The sequence below is a fragment of the Stegodyphus dumicola genome, chromosome 9 (genome assembly GCF_044657685.1).
Source record: "Stegodyphus dumicola isolate Sdum_Otavi_A_Nest chromosome 9, ASM4465768v1".
In the NCBI taxonomy this organism is placed as follows: Eukaryota; Metazoa; Arthropoda; class Arachnida; order Araneae; family Eresidae; genus Stegodyphus; species Stegodyphus dumicola.
Genome location: NC_140776.1, coordinates 183330699 through 183356619, shown reverse-complemented (window position 1 = coordinate 183356619; position 25921 = coordinate 183330699). Strand labels below are relative to the sequence as shown.

The 25921-nt window shown below is 36.5% G+C and overlaps 1 protein-coding gene across 2 annotated transcripts in view; it reads left to right on the top strand.

The window, feature by feature from the left end:
• Positions 1–25921, top strand: part of LOC118189765 (uncharacterized) — a 389534-nt gene that overhangs the window by 49761 nt on the left and 313852 nt on the right. Inside the window, exon 1 of one of the 2 annotated variants that reach the window (XM_085824446.1) lies at positions 17010–17036. The exons of the other annotated variant lie outside the window; for it this stretch is intronic. Coding sequence (XP_085680572.1) covers positions 17025–17036 — 12 coding nt within the window. The 5' untranslated portion in view covers positions 17010–17024. Of the gene's footprint in view, positions 1–17009; positions 17037–25921 lie in introns of those variants that run through there. 2 annotated transcript variants of the gene reach the window in all.

Genomic DNA, 25921 nt, shown 5'->3' with positions numbered 1-25921 from the left:
ATAACTACAGATTTTAACGTTTTTCTTCTGGCACCAGTTGTTCGTACGGGGCTCGTAGATTTGGAGTGAATAACGACGACACTTGATGAAGTATCCAAACACACTTTAATTACCAATATTAATCAGGACAGCTCCAATAACACGGTTAAACAGTAGTCGAAGAACTAACACTCGCTGGAACAATCAGCGACTCAGCCTTCAGGTTATCAGGTTATAACGGTGGAGACAGCTTCGCTGCGAAGCACCATAGTACAGCTCCCGACTCTTCTCGGTCGTTCTTGGAACTCCACGTACTCTCGAGACTCTCCGTGCTACAACTCGCGATGCACTCGATGACACACAGAGCACAGCTCCCGACTCTTCGGTTCAGTGGGTCCCGGAGCTTAACACACTCTCTCGACGATACACTAAGAGACTCTTCGGTGCACTCGACGACCCACTCGGCACTCGCTGCCTGGCTGTCAACTCGATCGACTTCGCACGGAATGACTAACTCGAGACTAAGTATCTCGCACTCTAGCAGGGTTTTTATAGCTTTTGACTTGTGTTCGAGAACATTCTGGGCTAAACGGGTAAGAATTCGTTCCAGAAGGTTCTCCATCCGTCCGTGGCACATCGCCTTCTCGCCAAATGTGGCAATTCTGCCTTCCCTTACCATTTTATGGCAACCCTAAAGCTGCTTTGCTGGGAAGCTATTTTACCGCGTCTATACATTTCGTAACAATATTGAAAATGAGGCGGCGTACGAATCCCTACGGTAGTCGGATCTACTTCTACAGCAGCGCTGTTTACATGCTGTGAAGAGTTCTGTTAGAGGAGAGAAAAGTTACAGTTGCCCTCTGAAATCCGACCAAAACATATTTTATAGAATTTAGGTCCGGAGACCTGGTTGGCTAATACATCAAGCTAATACTCTCATTTCCCAGAAAATCATACCCCGATTAGTCTGTAAGGTTTATGCTAAGTTTATAACAGTTATTTTTAAGTTAAAGCTCCTTTTTGTATCTCCTAATTTCAGCTTACAAATTACTTACCAGAATGTGTTTTTAGAATCGCGTTAAAGGCAAATGAGAAAGAGTAGTATTTAAGTCAAAGTTCCACTCACTTCAAGAGCGAGAAGCATAGTTTCTGACTAGCACGCGTTTGTCTTAAAGCTGCTACTGCGCTTGGCCGTATTACGGGGCCTTGATAGCTTCGCCAGCTAATTCGACATTTAAAGGCCAACTACTTAGATTTTTATTAGCTTCGATTAAATCTTTTTAGTTAGTAATTAGTTAAGTTCTTACTTCTTATAATGAGTTTAAGCCCAAGTAGAGGCTTTGTTGTACGTCCTGAGAAAGGGGCCATCTGTTAATCTTTATTTTGAGCAATAAAGGTTCGTGAAGTTTACGTTTCTGTGACTGAACTTAAGCGATTATTCGCTTAGCTGTTCACTAGGTTCCTCCACATTTAGTTATTAGATAGAAGGGAGAAACACAACACATTTTTTTTAAGTGAATGAGCTCTGTCGCCCATAAAAATAAAAGAAGGGCCAACTGCATCCCTGGAAAGAAAAATATACTCTAAGATGTCTTCTCTATACGCCATAGCAGTCAGAAAACCTCTGTCGAAGACACAAAAGTCTGTGCGCACAGCCAACGTAATCCCTACCCAAATAGACCAATTTCACTCTCTTACTGGTCACTTGTTATAGGACAGGTAACAGGTACTTGATGTTCTCCAAATGAGGGTAAGTCGAGAACAGGTGACAGCAGGGCCGGACACCCGAACGGCTTTCAAAGACTAATCGGGTATGGTGCGGGACGCGTAATGGCAAGCCGCACATCGAGTTAATCAATGTTAAACGAATTTCGCTTACTGCGCGTGCCCAAAAGAAAATTTGGCGCAGTTACGACTTTGGCGCAATTTAAAAAGAAGATAAATACGGTATATGGTTGATATAGTGTTATCCTTGGGTGTAAACAGTTCGAGATTTTAAAACGTGTCAGGTTGTAAGCTGCTTCATTACTTGGAGTGTAAATGTCGATTGTAAACTACCCAAGTTTTCTTTTAAAAATGATTACAAAACAAGAAACATTACAAGATATATTAGCTGATTATACTTTTGAGGAATAAAAACAATTGAGTATTTACCATACGTTCCATTCGTATATACTTTAACAAATTAAGCATTAAATCTAGTTTAAATTACTGAATTAAAGGTCAAATAAATTACTGTAAGTAAATGAAATAGACTGTTGCAATTGTAAACAGTTGATAAAGACCTACATTACAAACAGGCTTGTGTAGTGTTTCTTATGCTTTGTCGTCAGTATTTTCTCCCACGCCAGCGGTACATCATTGAGCCTGCGCAGTAAGCGAAATTCGTTAACATTGGTAAACTTAACCAGTTCGCCGTTAGGAAAATCGTAAACATTTCGTGCTATTTTTTGCATCCAAAGGTAAACTTTTTGTGTCTAAAACTGGGTTCAGAATATTTCTTTCCCCCTTTCACCACCTGTGAAAGCCTATTTAGAAGTTCTGTTCAAATCAGATTGAACAGCGTACCTGTCACACTGAAGGATGGTGAATAACGACCCCCTAAGGAGCAACATAAAACACAAAGACTGGTGTAATCCTTAGAGCAGATATTTTTCCCTTTGCACCCACCCCACTTCCATTTCCTGCATCTAACCCCAAATCTATTGCAATGTAAATGTACTTTTTAATTGTCAAGAAAAAAGCTTTATATAAGGTAAAAATAAGGGCATTAGCTAGTATTTGAAATATCCTTGAATTTTGTTTTATTGTTTTCTTGATGGCCTGTAACAAAAGGGAAGAATTGAATCGTTAAGAATTGAAAGGATAGCATTCAAATCCCTTTGTCCGTTAATAGAAAAGGAGAAAGCCGTTGTGGATCCCATAAGATATGTTGAGGGGGGTAGCTTGTCGAAGAAAGTGTCCCCATCCTTTACTTTCCTGAAACAGCCCCGCTGTGATCCTAATGCAACACCGCTGAGAAGATAAGTAACCCATCAATCACCCCTTTTGATTTTCGACTCATTCTGTGGGGGTTGGAAAAACGTCGCTGCGTTGTATGTGTCTCGGGGGTTACGGTTCAGACCAAATTTCACCCCGACGAGAGTCTGCCGACGCTAACGGATGACGATGCCTTTTCTGTGAACGTATTTCTCTCGGGGCAAACGGTGAACTGGTTAATGTGCGGTTTGCCATTAAGCGTCCAGGACCCGCTCCATCTAGAGCATAACATGTTTACAACATAAAATACCTAGCATTGCATTACCTACACGACAGGTGGACATCGCAAGACGACATAACATAGCTCAGCATAGACATGACGTGGCATAGCATTTCGAAGTGACATAGTACAGAATATAGTCAACGTATAGCGACACAACATATTTACAACATTAATTACACAACGTAATGTAATAACTTACACGACAGGTGGACATAGTATAGCGACATGACATAGTTAAGCAAAGATAAGACATAGCATAGTATTGCAACATAGCATAGCATGGCATATGGACATAGCACAGCGGTACAACATATTGAGGTTACGTATTTACAACATACAATTCGCAGTGTGGCATGACCTATGCGACAGGTGGACATTACCTGGTGACATATCATAGCGTAGCGTAGACATAACATGACACAGCATTGCAACATAGTATGACAGTTTCTTTTGACAACGTTTGGCCACATGGGACTGATTTGGTTTCTGAAAAGTGAGGTTATTAAAGTGTCCAATCAGATCTCTAAGCCTAAATTCTATACCTTATATCTTAAGAGGGCTCGTAAAACTTGCCTTTTTCCTCCTTTTAACCTTCCAGGACCTCAAAAAGCTTTGCTGTGGGAGGAGGATTGATCAGCCCAGGAATTAATAAATTATCTCATTTCAAATGTTAAATCCTATTTTGAGAGCTGTCTGACTCTTAGCATTAAACTTGATAGGTCTGATAATTTGTGACAAAGTACACAACTGGTACACAAAGTACTTTTCACAATTCAGAAAGTCTAGTCACTCACAAAATCAGAAAACTTGAGGTTCATCTCAATAATTATTAATTTCATTTATTGCTGACACGCGAGCCCATCGGTGGCAAAGTGATAAGGCCGCTGAACACTGATAACTCAAACCGGGTTTAAATCCTCACGATTCGTGCATTGGCTGCATGAGCGTTTTTGTGGTATCCGCCATTTGTAACATGAATAAGAATACCTTTCCTGGGGAAAATCCTTCACGAAAGCATCCCTCTGCTTGAAAGACAGCCCTGGCATGATTTGTTGTAATCTAATAAACTTAATCTAAGGCTAGCACGGAATTCCCCTGAAGCAGCGCACAACTTTGAACGGTAGAAAGCAGTTTTATCAACAGTCGGCGATGTTCTGTATTTGGTTAACTAAATATAACAAAGATACATGACCTCTCTAAAGGAAAGGATGCTTTCGTGAAGGATTTTTAAGGAAAAATGTCCAGTATTTATGTTAATGTGAGAAAACCATGAAAACGCTTATGCAGCCAGCCAGTACACCGAAATACCAGTGCTCGGGGGGGCGGTCCACTCATCCACCAGTGGGTGCAATCTCTATGCTTCAGTATAAGACTGCAAATATAAAAACAGGACAACTATTATAAAAAATCTGATGTGTACACCACATGACTTCCTTGTACGGAATATTAAATAATATGCATTTTTTTTTAAAATTTCATTTAAATTGATTGGACTGAATTAAATCCACTTCGTCGACAGCGCATAAACCACAATAGAATAAATGCACTCTTTAAAATTCACTATATTTGTTTACTATAACGACACTCTGAATGCACAAAATTTATATCATTTGAAGAATTATCGTTGCCACATGTTCTATTCAAATACTATAATAAAGCTAAAACGATGTATGAAAGAAATTAAGCAAACAAAACAGAAAAGAAACAGTTTTCACAGACGATTGAGTATTTCTCATTCAATTAATTCAGTTCTCCCTTCGCGACAAGTCAAAAATACCTAAAAACTCAAAACATCTGCATTAAAAATTACGAAGCAAATCTTAAACACTTATTTCCTCGAAGAAATTCCAGGAAGGATTAAGCATAATTTAATTCGCAATAATAAATGAAGGCGTTATTTTTGCGTTGCGAAGCTTAGTCTCTGTACATTGGCAACAAATCTACAATTCTGCTGTTTCAAATGGAAACAAATATGTCCGCCATGTTATTTAAAACTTAACCGCACTTAAACAGCTTTTAAATTGTTGAAAATTGTACAAATATTGCTTCCAGAATTACGAAAGGCATAAAATCCTTAACCGGAAGATAAAAACAACATAATTCAATCATTTTTAAAGAAAAAAATGTACAATTTACAAACATATAAGAGTAAAGAAACTGAGATCACTGAGCCGGGTAACAGAGTGGATATATATATAAATACATTTATATACATTTGGTGCAACCAAAATACGAGGTGCACGTCTACATGTTATAGCAGTCCTATATACAAAATTTCAACGTTCTGAGGCTACTCGTTTTTGAGTTATGCGAGATTTTGAGTCCTTACGTACAGATATCACGCAAAAACATCGTTAAATTGCATTCGATAGCGGTGAAAATGGATATTTTCGTTGAAATATGCTGCCTGAAACTTTTCGCGATTACAATACTTCCTTTTTACTTCGTACAAGGAAGTAAAAATATATTAAATATTCATACATGTAATATAATATTCATTCATACAATATAAATAAATATTTAATATAATATATATTAAATATTCATTGATTCAATATAAATATATATTCAAAACAGGACATGGGTATGTTACAGAAATGATAGTAATTAAGTAAATACATTACATATGTTTACGTATAAGTCAAAAATTATCTAATATTTATTTAATCTTGTACATTAAATCAGACAAGTTCTATTAGACTTTTAACTTTTAAGTCAGTGAGAAAACTCTTATTTGGATTCACATTTTTCAAAGGCTTATGAAAGAATATTCTTTGAAAGCATGCTTTTATTTAGGGTACGCGTTTATTAAGAAGCTTTTGAGAATACTATTAAAAATATTCTGCGATTTGTTGCTTAACTCCGCGGGAAAGAATGTACCTCTTTGCTTGAAAAAAGGTCGATAAGACAAGGGTTGATCAGTTGTTAATTTAAATCATTCATTAAACTGTATGACAGAAAAGGGCCAAAAAGTTGAGGTGCTTCAAGCTATTAAAAACTAAAGTAACATTAACTCAATCGTTTATCAAGGGAATATTTGTGACACTTACAGGGGTTGGACAAAAATATGGAAACACCTTTAAAAAAACATGTTTCTTTGCTTAATATGGTGTAGGAAACCCGTTGGCCTCCAAAACAACTTGCAGTCTTCTCGGAACGGATAAATACAGTTCCTGTGTGTTTGCCAAGAGAATATTATACCATTCTTCCTGCAAAACGGTGGCAAGTTCAGATAACGATGTTGGCGGTGGATAACGAGAACGCACTTTCCGTTCCAATGTAGACCACAAAGGTTCGATGATATTCAGGTCTGGTGACTGTGGTGGCCAGGGAAGATGGAACAACTCATCCTCGTGCTCAGAAAACCAGTCCTGGACAATGTGAGCTGTGTGAACAGGGCTTTGTCGTCTTGGAAAACACCATCACCATCGGGGAACAAAGTTTGAACCATGGGATGAACTTGATCGGCCAAAATGTTCACATAAGTCTTGGCAGTCATGTGCCCTTACACAGTTATCACGGGGCTAGCAGAGAACCACGATATGGCTGCCCAAACCATAACAGAACCCCCGCCATGTTTCACACTTGGCAACAAGCAGTCTGTATTATAGGCTTCAGATGGCGTTCTCCAGACGTAAACTCGGCCAGAAGTGGGAAACAATGTGAAAGAAGACTCGTCAGACCATATTACTCGCTTCCACTGCTCTATAGTCCAGGCTTTATGACTTAAACACCACCTTTTCCTGTTACGGGCATTATCATCACTGATGAGTGGCTTCTCAATTGCAGCACGGGCAGCAGTTCCCTGTTTATGAAGCTCCCTTCTAATTATTTTGGTACTCACAGGGTTCGGTAACACAACATTCATTTCAGCAGTAACTTTTGCAGCTGTGGTCTTCTTATTTTTCGTCGCAATTGCCCTTAATGATCGTCTGTCACGATCACTCAGGACACAATTTTGTCCGCGCTGTGATTTAGCAGATGATGTTTTTCCGCTTTTCAAATATGCGGAATAAATCTTCGATACAGTAACTCTTGAAACACTAAACACCTCGGCTACCTTGCTTACGGAAGCACCTACCATACGTGCTCCAACAATTTGCCCACGTTCGAAGTCTGTTAACTCTGACATAATGCAATGACAACCTCACATAACAGTACTCCGACAACAACTGAACTGTTTAGCACATTTACGAAGTTGTATAGGTGGCGTCAGTAGTCAAAAACGCCAGCGCCACCTACATATTTCATTAAAATCAATCTTTCTTTTCAAACATGCATTTCACAAGGTGTTTCCGTACTTTTGTCCATCCACTGTATATATACAAGACAGAAATAACATAACGCAGAATATTGCCTGAATATAACATAACGCAGAATCAAGTTTTCGTTAAAATTCCAGACATTCGTTTTTAAAATCTAAAAACTGTCGCATATGTATTCGCGATGATGTTTTTCATACATTGCAAAATAAACATTTTTCAGATGTATTTTAGAAGGCTTTAAGCTAAATGGATTTACGTATCTTGAAAAGAATGATTTTTCTGCATCTGATGAAACTGAAATAAAATCTCTTAAGAAAAGAAAAAAGATGCTAAGAAAAATAACTGAAAAACCCATTGCAGCTTAACATAAATGTCCAATGGCTCTCAATGTGTAAATTTACAAGACTGACTACGTGAATAGATTTTATTATAACACGCGTGTGTGACAAAAACCTACCAGAAAAGAGAAACTTACATTTTCATATAACACCTTTTGATTTGTTGGAGTATTTTGTTCTTCTTGTTGCTGCTGTTAGCAATGTCACTTGTTTGACAATAGCACAAGCTCATGACAAGAGCTTTAAGCACCACAGCCCGATTTTAGCTCAGTTACACCCCAATTTTGAGAAAGAGCACCCCGGGGGACGGATCCAAGGGTTTCCCAGCCCTCTTCCTCTACACCCAACTCTCGAGAGTCCAATCTCGAACTCCAAAAATCTCGCCGTATGGGTATATATTTACGAATATATTTATGAATATATTCGTAACAGAATATATTCGCACAGTATATATTTACAAATATCCATGCCTTCTCTGGTGGCCCACAAGCGGCTGAGCGGTAAAGTCGCTGAACACTGGTAGTTCGGTCCGAGGTTCGAACCCGCGACCTGGCTGACTGCATGGGCGCTTTTGTGGTTTCCCCCATGCGTAACATGTATACGAGCCAGTTTCCCTTAGAAAGTCCTCCACGAAGGCATCCCTCCTCATAGGCAGATAGCTCTCGTGTGCTTAGCTTATCAGGTTCAGTGTTTCTCCTTACTTGCTTGGGGAACATTCCAGAACCTGACTCGGAACAGGGAGCTTACTAAAGCTATGTTCAATAAATGTGGGAAGTAGACAAGATACACAGGAAGGGTATACGAAACCCTTTATTTTTTACTCTTTACAATAATTTCCGTACTTCGGAATACAGAGACCAACTACTTATGGTCTGAACGTAAGAATATAAAAATATTAACTAAACTCTAACTTAACTTTGGAGTAATAAACAAGGGCCTACGTGGAAGATTGGCCGTATATTAACAGGAAGTCGTATGTAGTACAGAGAACTGTTAACACTACAATACGTTTAAAATTATCAAGAGGATTAAACCTCTGGCCTGGAAGGCAAACAGCAACCGAGTAAAACTGCTAAGGCAAGCGGCCTGCTTCGACTAACTCCTTCCTCTCTCTCGCTTGGCAAAAAGCCACAACTTAAGTACTTGGCGTTCGCCAGACAAATTTGCATAAATAAGTTAAAGCTTTTAATTTTGGCCGGAAGTAGAAAATAAGAAGTGATAGTAAAGATTTAAAATAAAATAAACGTTAGTAAAACTTAAGATCCTTACAAGCTATAATTAAATACACCACACCACACCTTCTCCGGAATTCGAACCCGTGCACGGCAGCCAGAGTCACTAACCTCTATTCTGGTTGGGGGGCGTTCGAATATTTTTGTGCTGGCAATATTGACCCAAATTTTATAATTAATCGTTACGTTAAAATTCTGAATTTTATGTGATTTTGACGCAACCAGCCTATTGAGAATGTGACGTGTTGACTTCTCCGATATTAGGAAGAGCATTGCATAGTAGGAAATGCATTACAACGTACATGACTATTGCCATGAGCATTCTGGGCACAAGACTATGTCCCTATGAGGTTTATAGTCTGAAGTATGCGCTGAGCATCTTGCCTGTTTGCTGCTCTTCATCAAGAACTAGTCAACTCCACCACACAATTACAGGTGTCACAAACCACGTACTGTCACTACAGATTGTACCACTTCTAATCCTGCTCAGTGCGTTTTATCAGGGATGCTTCCATTATACATCTAGGCAGAAAAAGAAGCAAACAGAACAACAATATTACAGCTGAAGCAGGAAACTAAAATGCGTGATGCAGCCTTTGCTCCGTAAAATTACGAATTTAAGTGGTCTCTTCAGCTGAGATATCCTGTGCATGGACTGAACTTTAGAATCATTCCTCAGAACACCAATCACGATTGTATCTTGCCATTAGTATTGTAAGGATTATGTTAATTTTTCTAACAGATAAATTTTGAGTTAAAGTTCCTTTCCTATCGCTTCTTAATTTCAACTTACCACTTCCGACCAGAACGTAATTTTAGAATCACGTTTGAATACAAATTTGAGGAGTAGTATTTAACCTCCAAGTTATACTGTCTTAGTGAGAGAAAACCAGTGATTCTGGCTAGCACGCGTCCGCCTTTTTAGGCTACTCGCTCTTAAGCTATTATTACGCTCGGCCGTACTTTAGGCCCTTGATAGCTTCGCAGCTTATTAGCGTTAAGTTACCAACTCTGTTAGAAATTTGATAGCTTCGGCTACATCTTTTAGTTAAGATTAGTTCTTAGGCTTTTAAGTTCGGTTACAGCCGAAAACATCGCGGCAAAAACATCGCAGACGAAAATGTCGCGGAGAAAACAACGCAAGGCGAAAACGTCGTGCTACAAAACATCGTGGGAGAAAACATCGCAGTTCTAAAACATCGTCGTACAAAACATCGTCGTCGAAAATAAAGCGGTTCAAAAACATCGCAGTTTAAAAACATCGTCGTTGAAAATATCGTGGTAAAAAATAAAGTATCTACAAATCATCGCATGACGATAACATCGCAGACATGCTTTTTTCAGGCATGCTTTAATAAGTGTAAATGGATATTCCCATAATGATTTGTGAGCGCAAGATGGAAAGAAGGATAATTTTTACTTTCATATTTTTTATTAATTAAGAAATTTTTGCTGAGAAAATAAAAAGGAAACTTAAGCATAAAAAATTAATGCAACTTATAGCACTTAATAGAATTTTAAACCGACATAGTTAACTAACAAAGGCCATTAATAAATCATTTTTATAAAGTTTTTATTGGTAATATTTCATGAAAAGTATAATCTATAAGTTACATTTAATTTTCTATGCTTAAGTTTCCTTCTTACGTTTTCAGCAAAAATTTATTAGTTAATAAAATATGTGAAAGTAAAATTTATCCTTCTTTACACCTTGCGCTCACAAATCATTATGGGAATATCCATTTACAATTATTAAAACCTGAAAAAAGCATGTCTGCGATGTTATCGTCATGCGATGATTTGTAGATACTTTATTTTTTACCACGATATTTTCGACGACGATGTTTTTAAACTGCGATGTTTTTGAACTGCTTTATTTTCTACGACGATGTTTTGTACCACGATGTTTTAGAACTGCGATGTTTTCTCTTTGCGATGTTTTCTCCCACGATGTTTTGTAGCACGACGTTTTCGCCTTGCGTTGTTTTCTCCGCGACGTTTTCGTCCACGATGTTTTTGCCGCGATGTTATCGGCGGACACCTTTAAGTTCAAGCCCGAGTGCCGGCTTTCTTGTACAACTCCAAGACGGAGTTCAGTTACACCTTATTGAATAATAAAGGGTTATTTCACTCTTCTTATTTGTTGTTTTCTATTCCACGGTCTCAAGCGATTATTCGCTTACTAGTTCTTAAGATTCCGCACATTCATTTGTAACTTAAAAGTACACAATACAGAATCTTACAGTATTTACCGACGTCTCAAAGCTGGATGATAAGGTGGGTTCTGCCTGTGTGAGTTTCATGTCAATGAAAGAATAGATCACGAGGAAAGGTTTCTTAAAGCCCGAGATCGATGTATTCCAAACTGAACCTTTGTATAATAAATTGTATAACAAAATCGACGGACTGTTTGTTTCCTGATGAAAAAGGAACAGGGAATAAAGAAATAAGAGCTAATAACGATATGCGAAAAGCTTTTGAATTGTAATGTTTCTAACTGCTTTGTCTATGCTTAACTTAGAAGAAACCTTGTTGAACTATTTAGAGACTTATCTCTGGGTCCAAGTGTGTAAATGAAAATTTTCAGAGTAGGGTTAAACTCACCCTTTATTATCTCAAACTAAGAACACAGATGGCTGCTTCCTCAGGCTTACAGAAAAGCATCCACTTGGGTTAAACTCAAGATAAGAAAATAAGAAACTAATCTATTGCTAAACTAAACTGAACTTAGCCGAAGCTGTACACAATTATGTAACATAAGTTGACCCTTAATTAACTTAACCGGCGAATATCAGGAGGTACGTTCAATACGGCCGATCGTAGTTAGCTTTAAACAATGAAACAGTCTGACGGCAGACACGTGCCACTAAGGACTCCTAAGCCAAAGAACGTCTACGTAAAGAAGGAAAGGCTCCATAGACGTAATGTAAACCAGTTTGTCTTCAACGCCGCTAGAAAGAAGAGGGAAAATTCGCGAAGAAATTTGGCGACGGAACCTGTTGACGAGAATTTCGCCCTCCGTCACGTGTTCAGGAAATTGAGAAACACGGATTAAGATGAATAAGAAAATTAGGTGAAGTTTCACTTTCACTGGCTGTTGAACTTGCATTATCCATATCGCAGTTTGATGTCTGATTTTATATCCATCAATATGGAGGGGAAAAATGGAGTCACACAACTTTAAACTCTTGATAAACGTAACCGTCGAAACTGTTCGAACTTCAACATCAGCCTCGAGCTTTGGCGACAGATATTTCAAGCATGCCCAGCTGTTTCACGTTTCGTTCGAAGAGAGCCACTCCTGCTGCTGCGACGTTTTTCTTCTTAACAATACACGTTATTTGCCTGGATCTCTCGACGACTCGAGTGTGCTACCGTTAAACCACGAAGACATGCATAAAGGAGGGAGAAAAATACCTTATGAACTACCCCTTTTAAAGAGTTAGGGGACCCAATCGCCAAATCCTGGTGGTGAAGAATTATCATCCATCACCTTTTAGTTCGGGCGATACTGTAGAATAATTTAGAATTTTTCAATAACGGGAAACTGAAGAAATGTGCCGAAAACCTCATTGGCGCTTTTTGGCGACAGATATTTTACACATGCGCAGCTGTTTCCCTTTTCATTCGAAGGGAGCCACTCCTGCTGCTGCGAAGCTTTCCTTCTTAACAATACAAATTCTTTGCCTAAGTTCTTCTGCTGAAGTTACAAGTTCCAAAGGTTCTATCACATGTAGGTTTGTTTCTGAAGAACAACTGTTTGGAACAATTTTTCTGCTTTGTCACAACAGCCAATCACCATAGATCGCTTTGGGAATAACACAGGAGAAACTAGTTCCCCATTACAAACAAGCTGATAACTGATTGGTTGAAAACGAACAACTTGCAATTTTTTTGGAAAGAAAGACAAAAGTCGCTCGTCTTTCTTTCAGTAGTAAACCAGACAGATAAATTGTCCGAAGCAGTTATTCGTGTGAAACCAACGCCGTGTCATATGGGCTTAAGCAGCGATTATTGTGCAATTTCGCACAACATGGTCCGGCTGTCATCAATTTTATGTCCAGACTGGCGCTTCAGGTAGAGGAATGCATGATTATGGGTCCAGAAGACAGAATTGTGCAGAGGGGAGTGTGATCAGTTGTTGCGCTGAAGTAAGCGAAATCTTCCTTTAGATACTCTTTCTACCTCATTTACATGTAAAGCGATACTAGATTTAGTAGGGATATTAGTGAAGGGTATGGCCTTGATACCCGTTTTTTGTTCCATTTCTTTTAGGAAATTTACAGTGGATTTTGATGTGTGACTGCTAGCTTTGTCCTGAAGGAGTCTCACAGATGGATGGCAGTGTGGGTAAAGCGATGGTATCTCATTCAGAAAAATTGGCGATAAAATATGTTCCTGATAGTATTTGGAGTTAATCTTGACATTTTTTTAGCACTCTCTTTATTTTTAACTTGCCATTATAAGATAAACTAGCAACAATCAGGAATCCCTTAGAAAAACTTTCTTCTGATTCTTTGAACCATGTACTTAAATTTTTCTCCCCTTTTATGATAATAAATGGCTCTTTTTTTGTTACAATCATTTAAATACACCCATGCTTCATCTATTGTGACAACTGTTTTCCATTTTTCTTTGGATAAGTGTTTCTCGTATAGAATTCTGCAGCGTGTCCTGCGTTGAGCGATGTGCTTCGGAAGAAGACGATGCACATTGCGTTTTTTCACTTTCTTAAGATTTAAATCAACGTTTATCATTTTGTTTACAGTGGACACCGAGCATTTTAATGATTTTGCAGCTGTCCTTTGACTAAAGGGATTTTCTTTTAACATTAAACAACGTACCTTTGCAATAGTCGAAGATGTCCGTTTTTTCCTTGAATACTTGTTTGGATTTTTGTCCCACTTGAGGCTCCAATTTGACGTTGTTCTGGTAAAGAACAGTAGGTGGGAAACGAGAATACGTAGTAAAGTATGATTAAAAATTAAAATAAATGTTAGACACTTAAAATAACCTGTTTAAAATTATCCGATTTATGCTGACGGTTGTTATGTTACACACCCCAGTGGCTATATATTCTGGTGAACGGACAGGCTGCTTGAAAATTTTCATGATTTTCCTATATGTAATATAAATATGAACCAGATTCTCCTAGAAAGTTCTCCATGACAGCATCTTTCTTTTTAAGCCTTTAACCCTAGTGTGTTTTTCCATAGTAAAGTGATCCAATACATTCCACAATAGCTAATGAAAAAATTGATTTTACTTCTTTAAAATGTTTGCAAATATTGATAGTGCTTAGAGCAAGGTAATTCTCTCTAAAGAAACAAAGAAATGCAAACAGCTGATATGTGTCAAGTCTTCGTTTTGTGAATAATATTTTTGGAAATTTAAACGTAAAAATTTACAGTTATTTCTTAAATATTTTTAATATTGCCAAAACGGAATGCAAAAGCTCTATTAGTCAATATATTTTGAAACATTCTTTTTATTAAGTCATACATTCCACAATTTTAAATTATAAATGAAGCGACAGACGATTTCCCCCTTTTTTTTTTAATTTCTAAGTATAATGCCTTTAAATAACTTTCATACACATGTATCACGAAATTGTAAGAAGTTGTTTTTCCGTTTGGAAGATTATTTCTTAACGCTGGATAATCCATTTTCGTTTCACGATTGAAGCGCCATCGTGCGGAAATTTGTATGTGTAGAAGAACATCTTTTTTTCCGCCCAGATAAGTTCATTCTAGAGAATGACACAAACGCAGCGAAGTGGAAGTTGAAGTTGTTGAACTGAAATATTCTTTTTATTATGTCATTCAAACTGGACTCTGTGTGTAACAAATTTCCTATAATAGTAGAGTTAATATTTTTATGTTTAACCAGTTACAACTGGTGCACTTCCTACTCGGAGCAATCAGAATTTAAAAGAAAAATTATTTGATTAAGCTATTCGGTTATCGATACTAGATGATGCAATTGCCAATAGTTGAAAACAATATATTAGTGCATGAAAAAGGAGAGAATTTTTTTATTTTAAAATTACGTAAAATTCAGTTTGTTACAGTCAAAAATTCGTTTATTGAAAATTAATACTTCCAATGTATCTATAAAACAAGTTCATATCTAAAAGTTGTTTGTACTTTGGTGAAGCCTTGCTGGCCTTTTTGGCTAAAAAAACAAAGATAGTTTTATATTTCCCATTCTACTGAGCCAATTAATGAAGCTTAATTTGGGTACTTCATGTGTCTAAAGCACGACATAATATACGAGGGCTATCCAGAAAGTAGATTACGTTTTGGAATAAAAAAATAAACAAAGTATAGGAAACAAATTTTATTATATACAGATGAAAGCCACACTCAAATACTACTTTTCTACATAGTCACGATACAAATTAAGGCATTTATCGTAGCGATGTACGAGCTTGGAAATTCCTTCGTCGAAAAATTCGGCCGCCTGCGCCTTCAACCACTTCGTTACCTCTTCTTGCAGCTGTGCGTCGTCATCAAAACGCTGCATAGCCAGCCACTTCTTCATTGCTGGGAATAGGGAATAGGTCACCCATGTTTCGTCACCAGTAACGATGCGATCGAGTAAAGAGTCACCATCCTTATGGTAAGCGTCCAAAAAGTTCAACGCTGCAGCCATTCGCTGATTTTTGTGGTCCTCTGTCAAGATTTTTGGAACCCATCTTGCACAAAACTTGTGGTAACCAAGCTTTTCACTGATGATTTCGTGCAAAAAACTTCGCGAAATTTGTGGAAAACTCAAAGAAAGTTCCGTTATTGTGAAATTTCGATTTTCACGGACTTTAGCATCGACTTTTTCGAGAAGTTCGGCGGTCACTATGCTGGGTCTCCCACTTCGATCTTCGTCGTGAACATTGGTTCGGCCATTTTGAAATCTTATGACCCACTGACGCACTCCACCTTCAGTGATAATGTTGTCCCCATACACTTCACGAAGCTGCCGATAGATTTCTATCGGTTTACAGTTTTTTGCAGTCAGAAACCTTATTACTGAGCGCACCTCGCAGGATTTTCAATTAACGCAGACATTTCAAACCGTCACAGTATCTGAACGGAGCACAGCACGAACCTCTCACTAGCACGGCTAGATGCAGACTGAGCTGCGCAACGCTCTGACCCCAAGATGGCCGCGCTAGCCCCGCCCCTAGCGGACACAGACGGAAACGTAATCTACTTCCTGGATGGCCCTCGTACATATAAGGCTTATAAATGGCCTAATTGCATTAAAAGAGATATTTTAACATAAAATAGAAATTCTTCTGAAATGACATACGAATTTTTTCCATATTTCGATTCAGCTACTCAAATTATGCACAAATAGTAAAATTTGGTGAGGAACTTAAAGAAATATTTAAAAATTTATCTTGACGCAATTTTACGTTTGTGTCAAGAATAATTCACTTGGCGAAATTCTTAAATTTTAACCTATTTTCCTCTTTCTTTTTACCTTGTACACGAGCGGAAAAAAAGATGTATCATTCATTCGTTCAAACAATTCTAATACAGAGGCTTTTCACACATTTTTTAGACGATGTATATTGTATTCACAAAACTAAATTACATAAAATTCTTGTGTTTTACACGTTCTATTTGACATCCCTTATTCTGAACTATCTTTCGACACCGCAATTTCCAGGATAATAATGCCTTTTGAAGTGGCAGAAGAGATATTCTATCCCATTCCTCCCGAACAGTTTTCCAGAGTCCTGTTAGGGTTTGGGGACAACGTTTGGATAATGCAGTTTTTAAAAGTCCGAAAGCACAAAAATCCATAGGCCTTCCATCGGGAGATTTAGTAGGGATATTAGTGAAGGGTATGGCCTTGATACCCGTTTTTTGTTCCATTTCTTTTAGGAAATTTACAGTGGATTTTGATGTGTGACTGCTAGCTTTGTCCTGAAGGAGTCTCACAGATGGATGGCAGTGTGGGTAAAGCGATGGTATCTCATTCAGAAAAATTGGCGATCAAATATGTTCCTGATAGTATTTGGAGTTAATCTTGACATTTTTTTGCACTCTCTTTATTTTTAACTTGCCATTATAAGAAAAACTAGCAACAATCAGGAATCCCTTAGAAAAACTTTCTTCTGATTCTTTGAACCATGTAGTTAAATTTTTCTCCCCTTTTATGATAATAAATGGCTCTTTTTTGTTACAATCATTTAAATACACCCATGCTTCATCTATTGTGACAACTGTTTTCCATTTTTCTTTGGATAAGTGTTTCTCATACAGAATTCTGCAGCGTGTCCTGCGTTGAGCGATATGCTTCGGAAGAAGACGATGCACATTGCGTTTTTTCGCTTTCTTAAGATTTAAATCAACGTTTATCATTTTGTTTACAGTGGACACCGAGCATTTTAATGATTTTGCAGCTGTCCTTTGACTAAAGGGATTTTCTTTTAACATTAAACAACGTACCCTTGCAATAGTCGAAGATGTCCGTTTTTTCCTTGAATACTTGTTTGGATTTTTGTCCCACTTGAGGCTCCAATTTGACGTTTTTTTTTCCTTTCTTGTTGATGATATTACCTATCGACGCTTTAGATATCACAAAACCATGACTTTCACATCGCTTCTGGATAACGGAGTAAGCATATTTCTCTTCGGAAAGAGCTTAAATGTAGCCTTCGAACAACTGCTTTGTTAAATTCGCCATTTTGAATAAAAACAAAACTTTCAAGCCACAGGCGATAATTTTGACTTTTAAAAACATAGTAAAATTGCAGTTACTTCTTTTGCAGCAAAAGAGTTTTTATTACCGCTTACCAAAATCGTCTAAAAAATGTGCGAACAGCCTCTGTATAACTACCAAGTAAATAAAATAATGAAACTAAATAAATAATACTATGCTATATTTGTGGTTATTATCGTTTAAAACAAATATGCCAAATTTCGAAACACGCCTATATAGGAATTCACGTATATCTTGGAAAATTATAAACAAAAACGCTAATTTTTTGTAGGCATGCCTAGAAATACATTTACTTTAAGGTGATGATAAACATTTAATAGGTTATATCTCAAATCTTTCGAAAAATTTATAAAGATTACTAAAATACACAAATTTTGAAAATAATTCAGAAAATATCTGCAAATGTTATTTGGATTGGACTTAAATTTCGAACCGCACAAAAAGGAATCCAGAAAGTTTAACAAAAAACGGGCATTTATAAATATATAGGAAATACAATTAACACCGAGGAACTAAAATTTTGAGAGCTAATTTTAAACTACTCGTGCGATTGTTACAAAACTTGGCCCCTTTGGCATAATTTGAGTCGTAGAATCGAAATATGGTAAAAATAGGTATATTATTTCAGAAAAAGTCCGATTTGTGTGTTAAAATACCTATATTAGAATATAAGTCTAATATATGTCACAAGTCGCCATTTTGAGAGATGAAAAAAAGCAAGGTATATTTCGTCAATCGACCCAGTAGAACGGGGGATACAGAAGTGTTCCTTTATTTGTGCAAGGTGCACATGCATTTAAAGAAATAAAATGTACAACTAACAACATTTAAACACCTTATACAATTTATTAAATCTTCATTATAAGGTACGCACATTTCCTTACAACCAAAGTTGTTAAAAACTGCTTAAAAGCTTTTCCGCTTTTGTTTAAAGATTTTAAACTTCTCAAAGTTTCAAAAGTCATGTTTAAAAGAACATGACATTGTTCAGAAGAGCCAAGAATGGTGATTTAAAGTTAAAACTTTTTGGTTACGGGCCTTTCTTTTGCCTTAGAACATCGCTTTCTTGAAGCCTAACTACTTAAGAAAAGACATCAAAAAGTATTTGGGAACGAAAAATGAATGGTTTTGAAGGTCAATTAAAAAGTGAATTTCTTGCGCTTTTGTTTCGAAGAATTTCGAACGTTTGCCCGAGATTTCTATGCTTCAAATGACATTATTATTGAAGATTAGTTCAATTTAAAAGGTAGAAAATCACGGAGAAATGATAAGCCATGGAAAAGAAGAAAAACGACGTCGTTATTTTCTTTTTTAAAACCGTCTGTACTCGAAACTCGGCTTGCTAAAACTGAGCGAAGGGAAAATCATACAATCAAAAGTTCGATATAAAGAAACATAGCGCAGATTATCGCCAAGAAACGTCTTTTTTCATACATTTTTTTCTTTCTCGAACGGTGCGCACTTGCCTTTTCAGCATTGGCCACACCTGAGTGGTGGCCTAATATGGTAGCTTTTTATTATGGAGGCACCTAATAAACGACCTCCACTGCCTCCTGTGACAAAACAGATAATTTGTACTTGATTATATAGTATATCCTCAATATATCTGTATGTCTAATATGTATTACACTGTGAAAAAAATCTGATGTGTACACCACATAACTTCTTTGTACGGAATATTAAATTATACGCATTTTTTCTTGCATTTCATTTAAACTTATTGGATTGAATTAAATCTACTTCGCCGACAGCGCATAAACCACAATAGAAAAAATGCATTCTTTAAAATTCACTCTAGTATTTTTTTACCACAGCGACACTCTGGCGCTAGATTCACTTAACAGTATTATATTTCGTTCATATTATAACTCAGAATGCACACAATTTATATATTTAAAGAATAGAATTATCTAATAGTTGCCACATGTTCTATTCAAATACTATAATAAAGCTAGAATGATGTATAAAAGTAATTAAGCAAACAAAACAAAAAAGAAACAGTTTCTCACAGACGATTGAGTATTTCTCATTCAATTAATTCAGTTCTCACTTCGCGAGAAGGCAAAAATACATAAAATCTCAAAATATCTCTATTAAAAATTACGAAGTAAATTTTAAACACTTATTTCCTCGAAAAAATTCCAGAAAGGATTAAGCATGATTTAATTGGCAATAATAAATGAAGGCGTTATTTTTGTTGTTGCGAAGCTAAGTTTCTCTAGATTGGCAACAAATCCGCTACTCAGCTGTTTTAAATGTAAACAATCATTGGCCGCCATAAAAAAAAGGCTTAGCGGCACTTAAATAAAATTAAAATGGTTGATAATTCTGAAAATATTGCATACAGATTTACTAAAGGCATAAAAACCTTAACCGGAAGATAATAAACAACATAATTCAATCATTTTTAAAGCAAAAAATGTACCATTTACAAACGTATAAGAGTAAAGAAACTGAGATCACTGAGCCGGGTAACAGAGTGGATATATATATAAATATATTTATATACGTTTGGTGCGGCCGATTGCAACCAAAATACGAGGTGCACATCTACATGTTATAGCATACAAAATTTCAACGTTCTGAGGCTACTCGTTTTTGAGTTATGCGAGATACGTACGTACGTACGTACTGTACATACGTTCGTACAGACGCCGCGAAAAATTCTCTTCAGAATTTATTTTAAAGCAGTTTTATAATATTTTTGGAGGAAACGAGTCTTTTATTCTGTCCTTACGTACAGATATCACTCAAAAACATCGTTAAATTGCATTCTACAGCGGTCAAAATGGATATTTTCGTTGAAATATGCTGCCTGATACTTTTCGCGATTACAATATTTCCTTTTTACTTCGTATAAGGAAGTAAAAAAGGGGGGGGCAGTTCTATATCTCTCGTTCTACTTGGCCGATTGACGAAATTCAACTTGCGTTTTTCATGTCTCAAAAGCGCGACCTAGGATATCTATTAGATTTAGATATAGCATTGTTCTAATATAGGTATTTTGACACAAAATCGGACTCTTTCTGAAATAACATACCAATGTTTTTCCATATTTCGATTCTACGAATCAAATTACGCCAAACTACTAAGTTTTGTAAAAATCGCACGAGTAGTTATTAAAACATTAGTTTTCAAAATTTTAGCTTCTCAATGATAATTGAGTTTGGTATTTATTTATTAATTTCTGTTTTTTATTAAACTTATTTGATTCTTTCTTTCACATTTCGACATTTAGTTTAATCCCAAATAAAATTCACCATTTTTTATGACTTATTTTTAAAATTTGTATTTTTAAATAATTTTTATAAGTTTTTCAAAAAAATGTTTGAATTATAATCTATAAAATTTTTACCATTATTTTAAAGTAGATGTATTTCTAAGCATACCTGAAAAAAATTACAGTTTTTTATTCGAAATTTCCGAAGATATACGTGAATTTATATATTGGCGCGTTTTGAAATTTGGCATATTTGTTGAAAGCGATAAAACATCAAATGTGGTTTAGACACTGTGCTAAAATTATTTGAAAGTGAGAGCGATGCAGCTTTTTTTCCCGCTCATGCACAATACAAAAAGGTAGGAACGAGGTGTCTTTTCCCCGCTCCGGCATAATGGAAGGGAAAGGAAAATACAGTAGATGGACAAAAATATGGAAACACCTTGTTAAATGCATGTTTGAAAAGAAAAATTGATTTTAATGAAATATGTAGGTGGCGCTGGCGTTTTTGACTACTGACGCCACCTATATAACTTCGTAAATGTGCTAAACAGTTCAGTTGTTTGTCGGAGTACTGTTATGTGAGGTTGTCATTGCATTATGTCAGAGTTAACAGACTTCGAACGTGGGCAAATTGTTGGAGCACGTATGGTAGGTGCTTCCGTAAGCAAGGTAACCGAGGTGTTTAGTGTTTCAAGAGGTACTGTATCGAAGATTTATTCCGCATATTTGAAAAGCGGAAAAACATCATCTGCTAAATCACAGCGCGGACGAAAGTGTGCCTGAGTGATCGTGACAGACCATCATTAAGGGCAATTGTGACGAAAAATAAGAAGACCACAGCTGCAAAAGTTACTGCTGAAATGAATGTTGTGTTACCGAACCCTGTGAGTACCAAAACAATTAGAAGGGAGCTTCATAAACAGGGAATTGCTGGCCATGCTGCAATTGAGAAGCCACTCATCAGTGATGCTAATGCCCGTAACAGAAAAAGGTGGTGTTTAAGTCATAAAGGCTTTGACTATAGAGCAGTGGAAGCGAGTAATATGGTCTGACGAGTCTTCTTTCACATTGTTTCCCACTTCTGGCCGAGTTTACGTCTGGAGGACGCCATCTCAAGCCTATAATACAGACTGCTTGTTGCCAAGAGTGAAACATGGCGGGGGTTCTGTTATGGTTTGGGCAGCCATATCGTGGTTCTCTGCTAGCCCCATGATTACTGTGTCAGGGCACATGACTGCCAAGACTTATGTGAACATTTTGGCCGATCAAGTTCATCCCATGGTACAAACTTTGTTCCCCGATGGTGATGGTATCTTCACACAGCTCACATTGTCCCCTGTTCACACAGCTCACATTGTCCAGGACTGGTTTTCTGAGCACGAGGATGAGTTGTCCCATCTCCCCTCACCAGACCTGAATATTATCGAACCTTTGTGGTCTACATTGGAACGGAAAGTGCGTTCTCGTTATCCACCGCCAACATCGTTATCTGAACTTGCCACCGTTTTGCAGGAAGAATGGTATAATATTCCCTTGGCAAACATACAGGAACTGTATTTATCCATTCCGAGAATACTGCAAGCTGATTTGGATGCCAATGGGTTTCCTACACCATATTAAGCAAAGAAACATGTTTTTTTAAAGGTGTTTCCATATTTTTGTCCAACCCCTGTAGGTTGCCATATATTTAAGAAGTTCGCGGAGTGAATTATTTTTAGCGTAAACTGGAAAAAAAAAAAAAAAAAATGTGCCAAGGTAAATTTTTGAATTTCTCCGTAATTTTCGCACCAAATTTTACAAAATTTAATATCTAAGCATAATTTGAGTCATAGAATCGAAATGTGGGAAACATTGGTGTGTTATTTCAGAAAAAAATCCGATTTTGTGTCAAAATACCTATGTTAGAACAATGCTATATATAAATCTAATATATATCCTAAATCGCGCTTTCGAGACATGGAAAACGCAGTTCGAATTTTGTCAATCGGCCCATTAGAACGGGAGATATAGAATTGGTCTTCTCCCTTTTTTTCGCAGTGTACCATATAGTGAAAAGTGTTCCCCATAGTCTCAGCAGTTCCACCATGCACCTTCTTTCCATGTTCTGGTCCTTATTTCAATGTTCCTCGTTTAGAGTGACCAATTCCAGGAGGACACTGTACTAAGCTCTTTATTTGTATTTATTCATGTATTTATGTTTAATTTCATCGACGGGATACAACAGGCTGATAAGCACCTAACCCAGTGGGCCAGCTGTTCCGTCGATGGCGAAAAGAAAAGACAATTTGCATCCATGCCTTCTGAGGGATTTGATCCCGGGCCATGCAGTATCGTAGTCGCCTTCCTTAACCACTAATACCGTCTGGGCGGCCTTTCTTCATACATAGATATATATATAGCTACATTTAACAAATAAGAGTGTGTGTGTGTGTGTGATTATGGTAAAGCCTCGAGGGCTATCTGCCTAAGGGGAGGGATGTCTTCGTGGAGGACTTTCTAAGGGAAACCGGCTCGTATACACAAGAAATAAGAGAAAAGTGATTTCACGCTTAATACTAAAACTTATTCTGACACTTAAGAAATTCTGAGTGGTAATTAAAATTAATAAATAAGTTCATAAAATATTTCCTTCAAAATTTATAATGTTTTTGGTATGTGAGACAAACATTTCAGCAAAAAATTGTATTTAACTTTTTTAATTTACTTCTTACTTAATTGAGAATAGTTAGAATGGCTTAGAAAGAATTTAAGATTAAAAAAAAAGTTATTTTAAAATATAGTGTATTAACCAATTGTTATCATTTTAAATAGTCAATCATATCAAATAGAAATCTGCTATATAAAATAAAGCAGTAATAAGTACTAGTATATAAGATAAAATTTGTTTTCAGATATCATTTGCGATTTAAATGTACGCAACCTTTGTTTAGCAAAGATTACGAAATAAAAATCTATCAGTTTCCAGAGCGACCAGATGCAGGTCCCTCTTCTTCAGGAGTAAAAAAAATATAAATGCCAAACTCTTTTTTTTTTTCTTTTCTTTTCTTTTTCTCTCCTACTGGAGAAAAGGACCTGCATCTCATCGCCACCCGAAATCGATAGAGTTTATACAAAATCTAACTCACACAAAGTTTGTTTTATTGCCTAATTTTAAATTTCACATTAACATGATTCTCTTTAATGTGCTTATTCTTCTTTACGGGAAAAAAACCATCAAAATGAGGTGTACTTTCAAAAGGTTTCGAAATATCAATCTTCGATGTACTAGACTGAAACGATAACTACTTACATCAGGAGCAAATTCAATGGAAGTGCAGAAATTCCGTATCTTCTCGTTTACTTCAAGGCGACTGGGGAGAGAAACGAGACCCAGTCCTCCAAATCCAAGTGCTGACTGACGAATGTTCTTCCACCACATATTAATCCAGCCTTCACCGTAAAAACCCTCAGACATTTTGGATCAAGAAATATGAAAAATCCATTTTGCTTTCGTTCGGTCTCTAACCGTGAGTATTCTATTTGCTACATAGACGAGCTAAGCACATTAGGGCATACGACAACCTTCAAAAGGGGCAGAATAATATTTTACAGCTTTGTCTCTATTATGAAAGTAAAATTATTTTTGCTTCAGTGTTTGTTATCTAAGTTTTCGAACTATGTTAACATTCTCAAATAATTCTGCCTCTGTTATTTGTACTCGTAATATATTGACACAGAATGCAAATATGATTATAATATTACACTCATTTAAATATATAGCAACGTTATTTCGGTTGAAAAGGAGAAAACTACTGTAATAACTAAGAAGGTAATATTTTCGGTATGCTGTAAATGGAAATTCCAGTAATGATCGTTTGGAGACTAATGTAAAACGTCTATAACAAGGAGAGGAATTGAAACTATCAAAGCGTACTGAAAAGGCAAACCAATCGAAATCATCCAGCCATACAAGTCATTTCGCATTAAAGAAGACCGAGTCATTCAAGTTCTATTTCGCAATCAAATGCTCCAAGACGTGCTTAAACCGAGAATAGCAATGATTTAGTATGAAAATTTTGTTGACTGGAGCATTTCAGTGATCATGGTAATATGGCGTTTGTTGAGGAACGCATACTATTAGGAAGTAAGCATTTATTTTCAGATATGTTCACATGCTCCGTATGGAATACCTCGACAAGGAAGCAATATAGAATTTCAAGGAATTTTATTTTATGTTCAGTGTATTTTATTTTAATAAAGATTGCGAATAAAATAACAAAAAAGAGTTCTGAAAGCTTTCAGATTTTATATTACGCCCAAAGGGGGGCTTTTTTGACGTTTTGTGTGTTACCTTTATTTATTAAATATCATGTTCTTCGCACTTAAACCATAAAATTAAATTCAACAGCAGTATAAAGAAATATTTAAAAAGAGCATATCTTTAGAATTTCCGATACGCAATCTCGCCCGCTGGAGATAAAGGTGTTTTGTTTTCCTTCCATACAGTGTTGCAATTGCTGGCTTTGAAATCTTTGAGTTTGTGAATCTATAATTCGTTTAAGTTTTACAAAACATAAAATAGATAGTAAAACAAATTCCAAATTTGGGCCCATGTTTGGGTGAAGAACTATATTACTCAAACCGTTGTTTTTTCACAGTGCGAGAAATATACATAAGTTCATGCAGTTTTCTGCATTATTTAACTTCTTTAAATATAATGCTGGTCCCTAATATTTGATAGTAATAATTAGAAAAGTGAAACGCCGCTTATAGTGAACCAATACAAATGCCAAAACGAAATTAATAGCCATTCTGAGCAAATTACCCCTTTGGGCTAATAATGAATTTTACTCTAACAGAAAAATCTGATGTGTACACAACATTGACTTCCTTGTATGGAATATTAAATTATA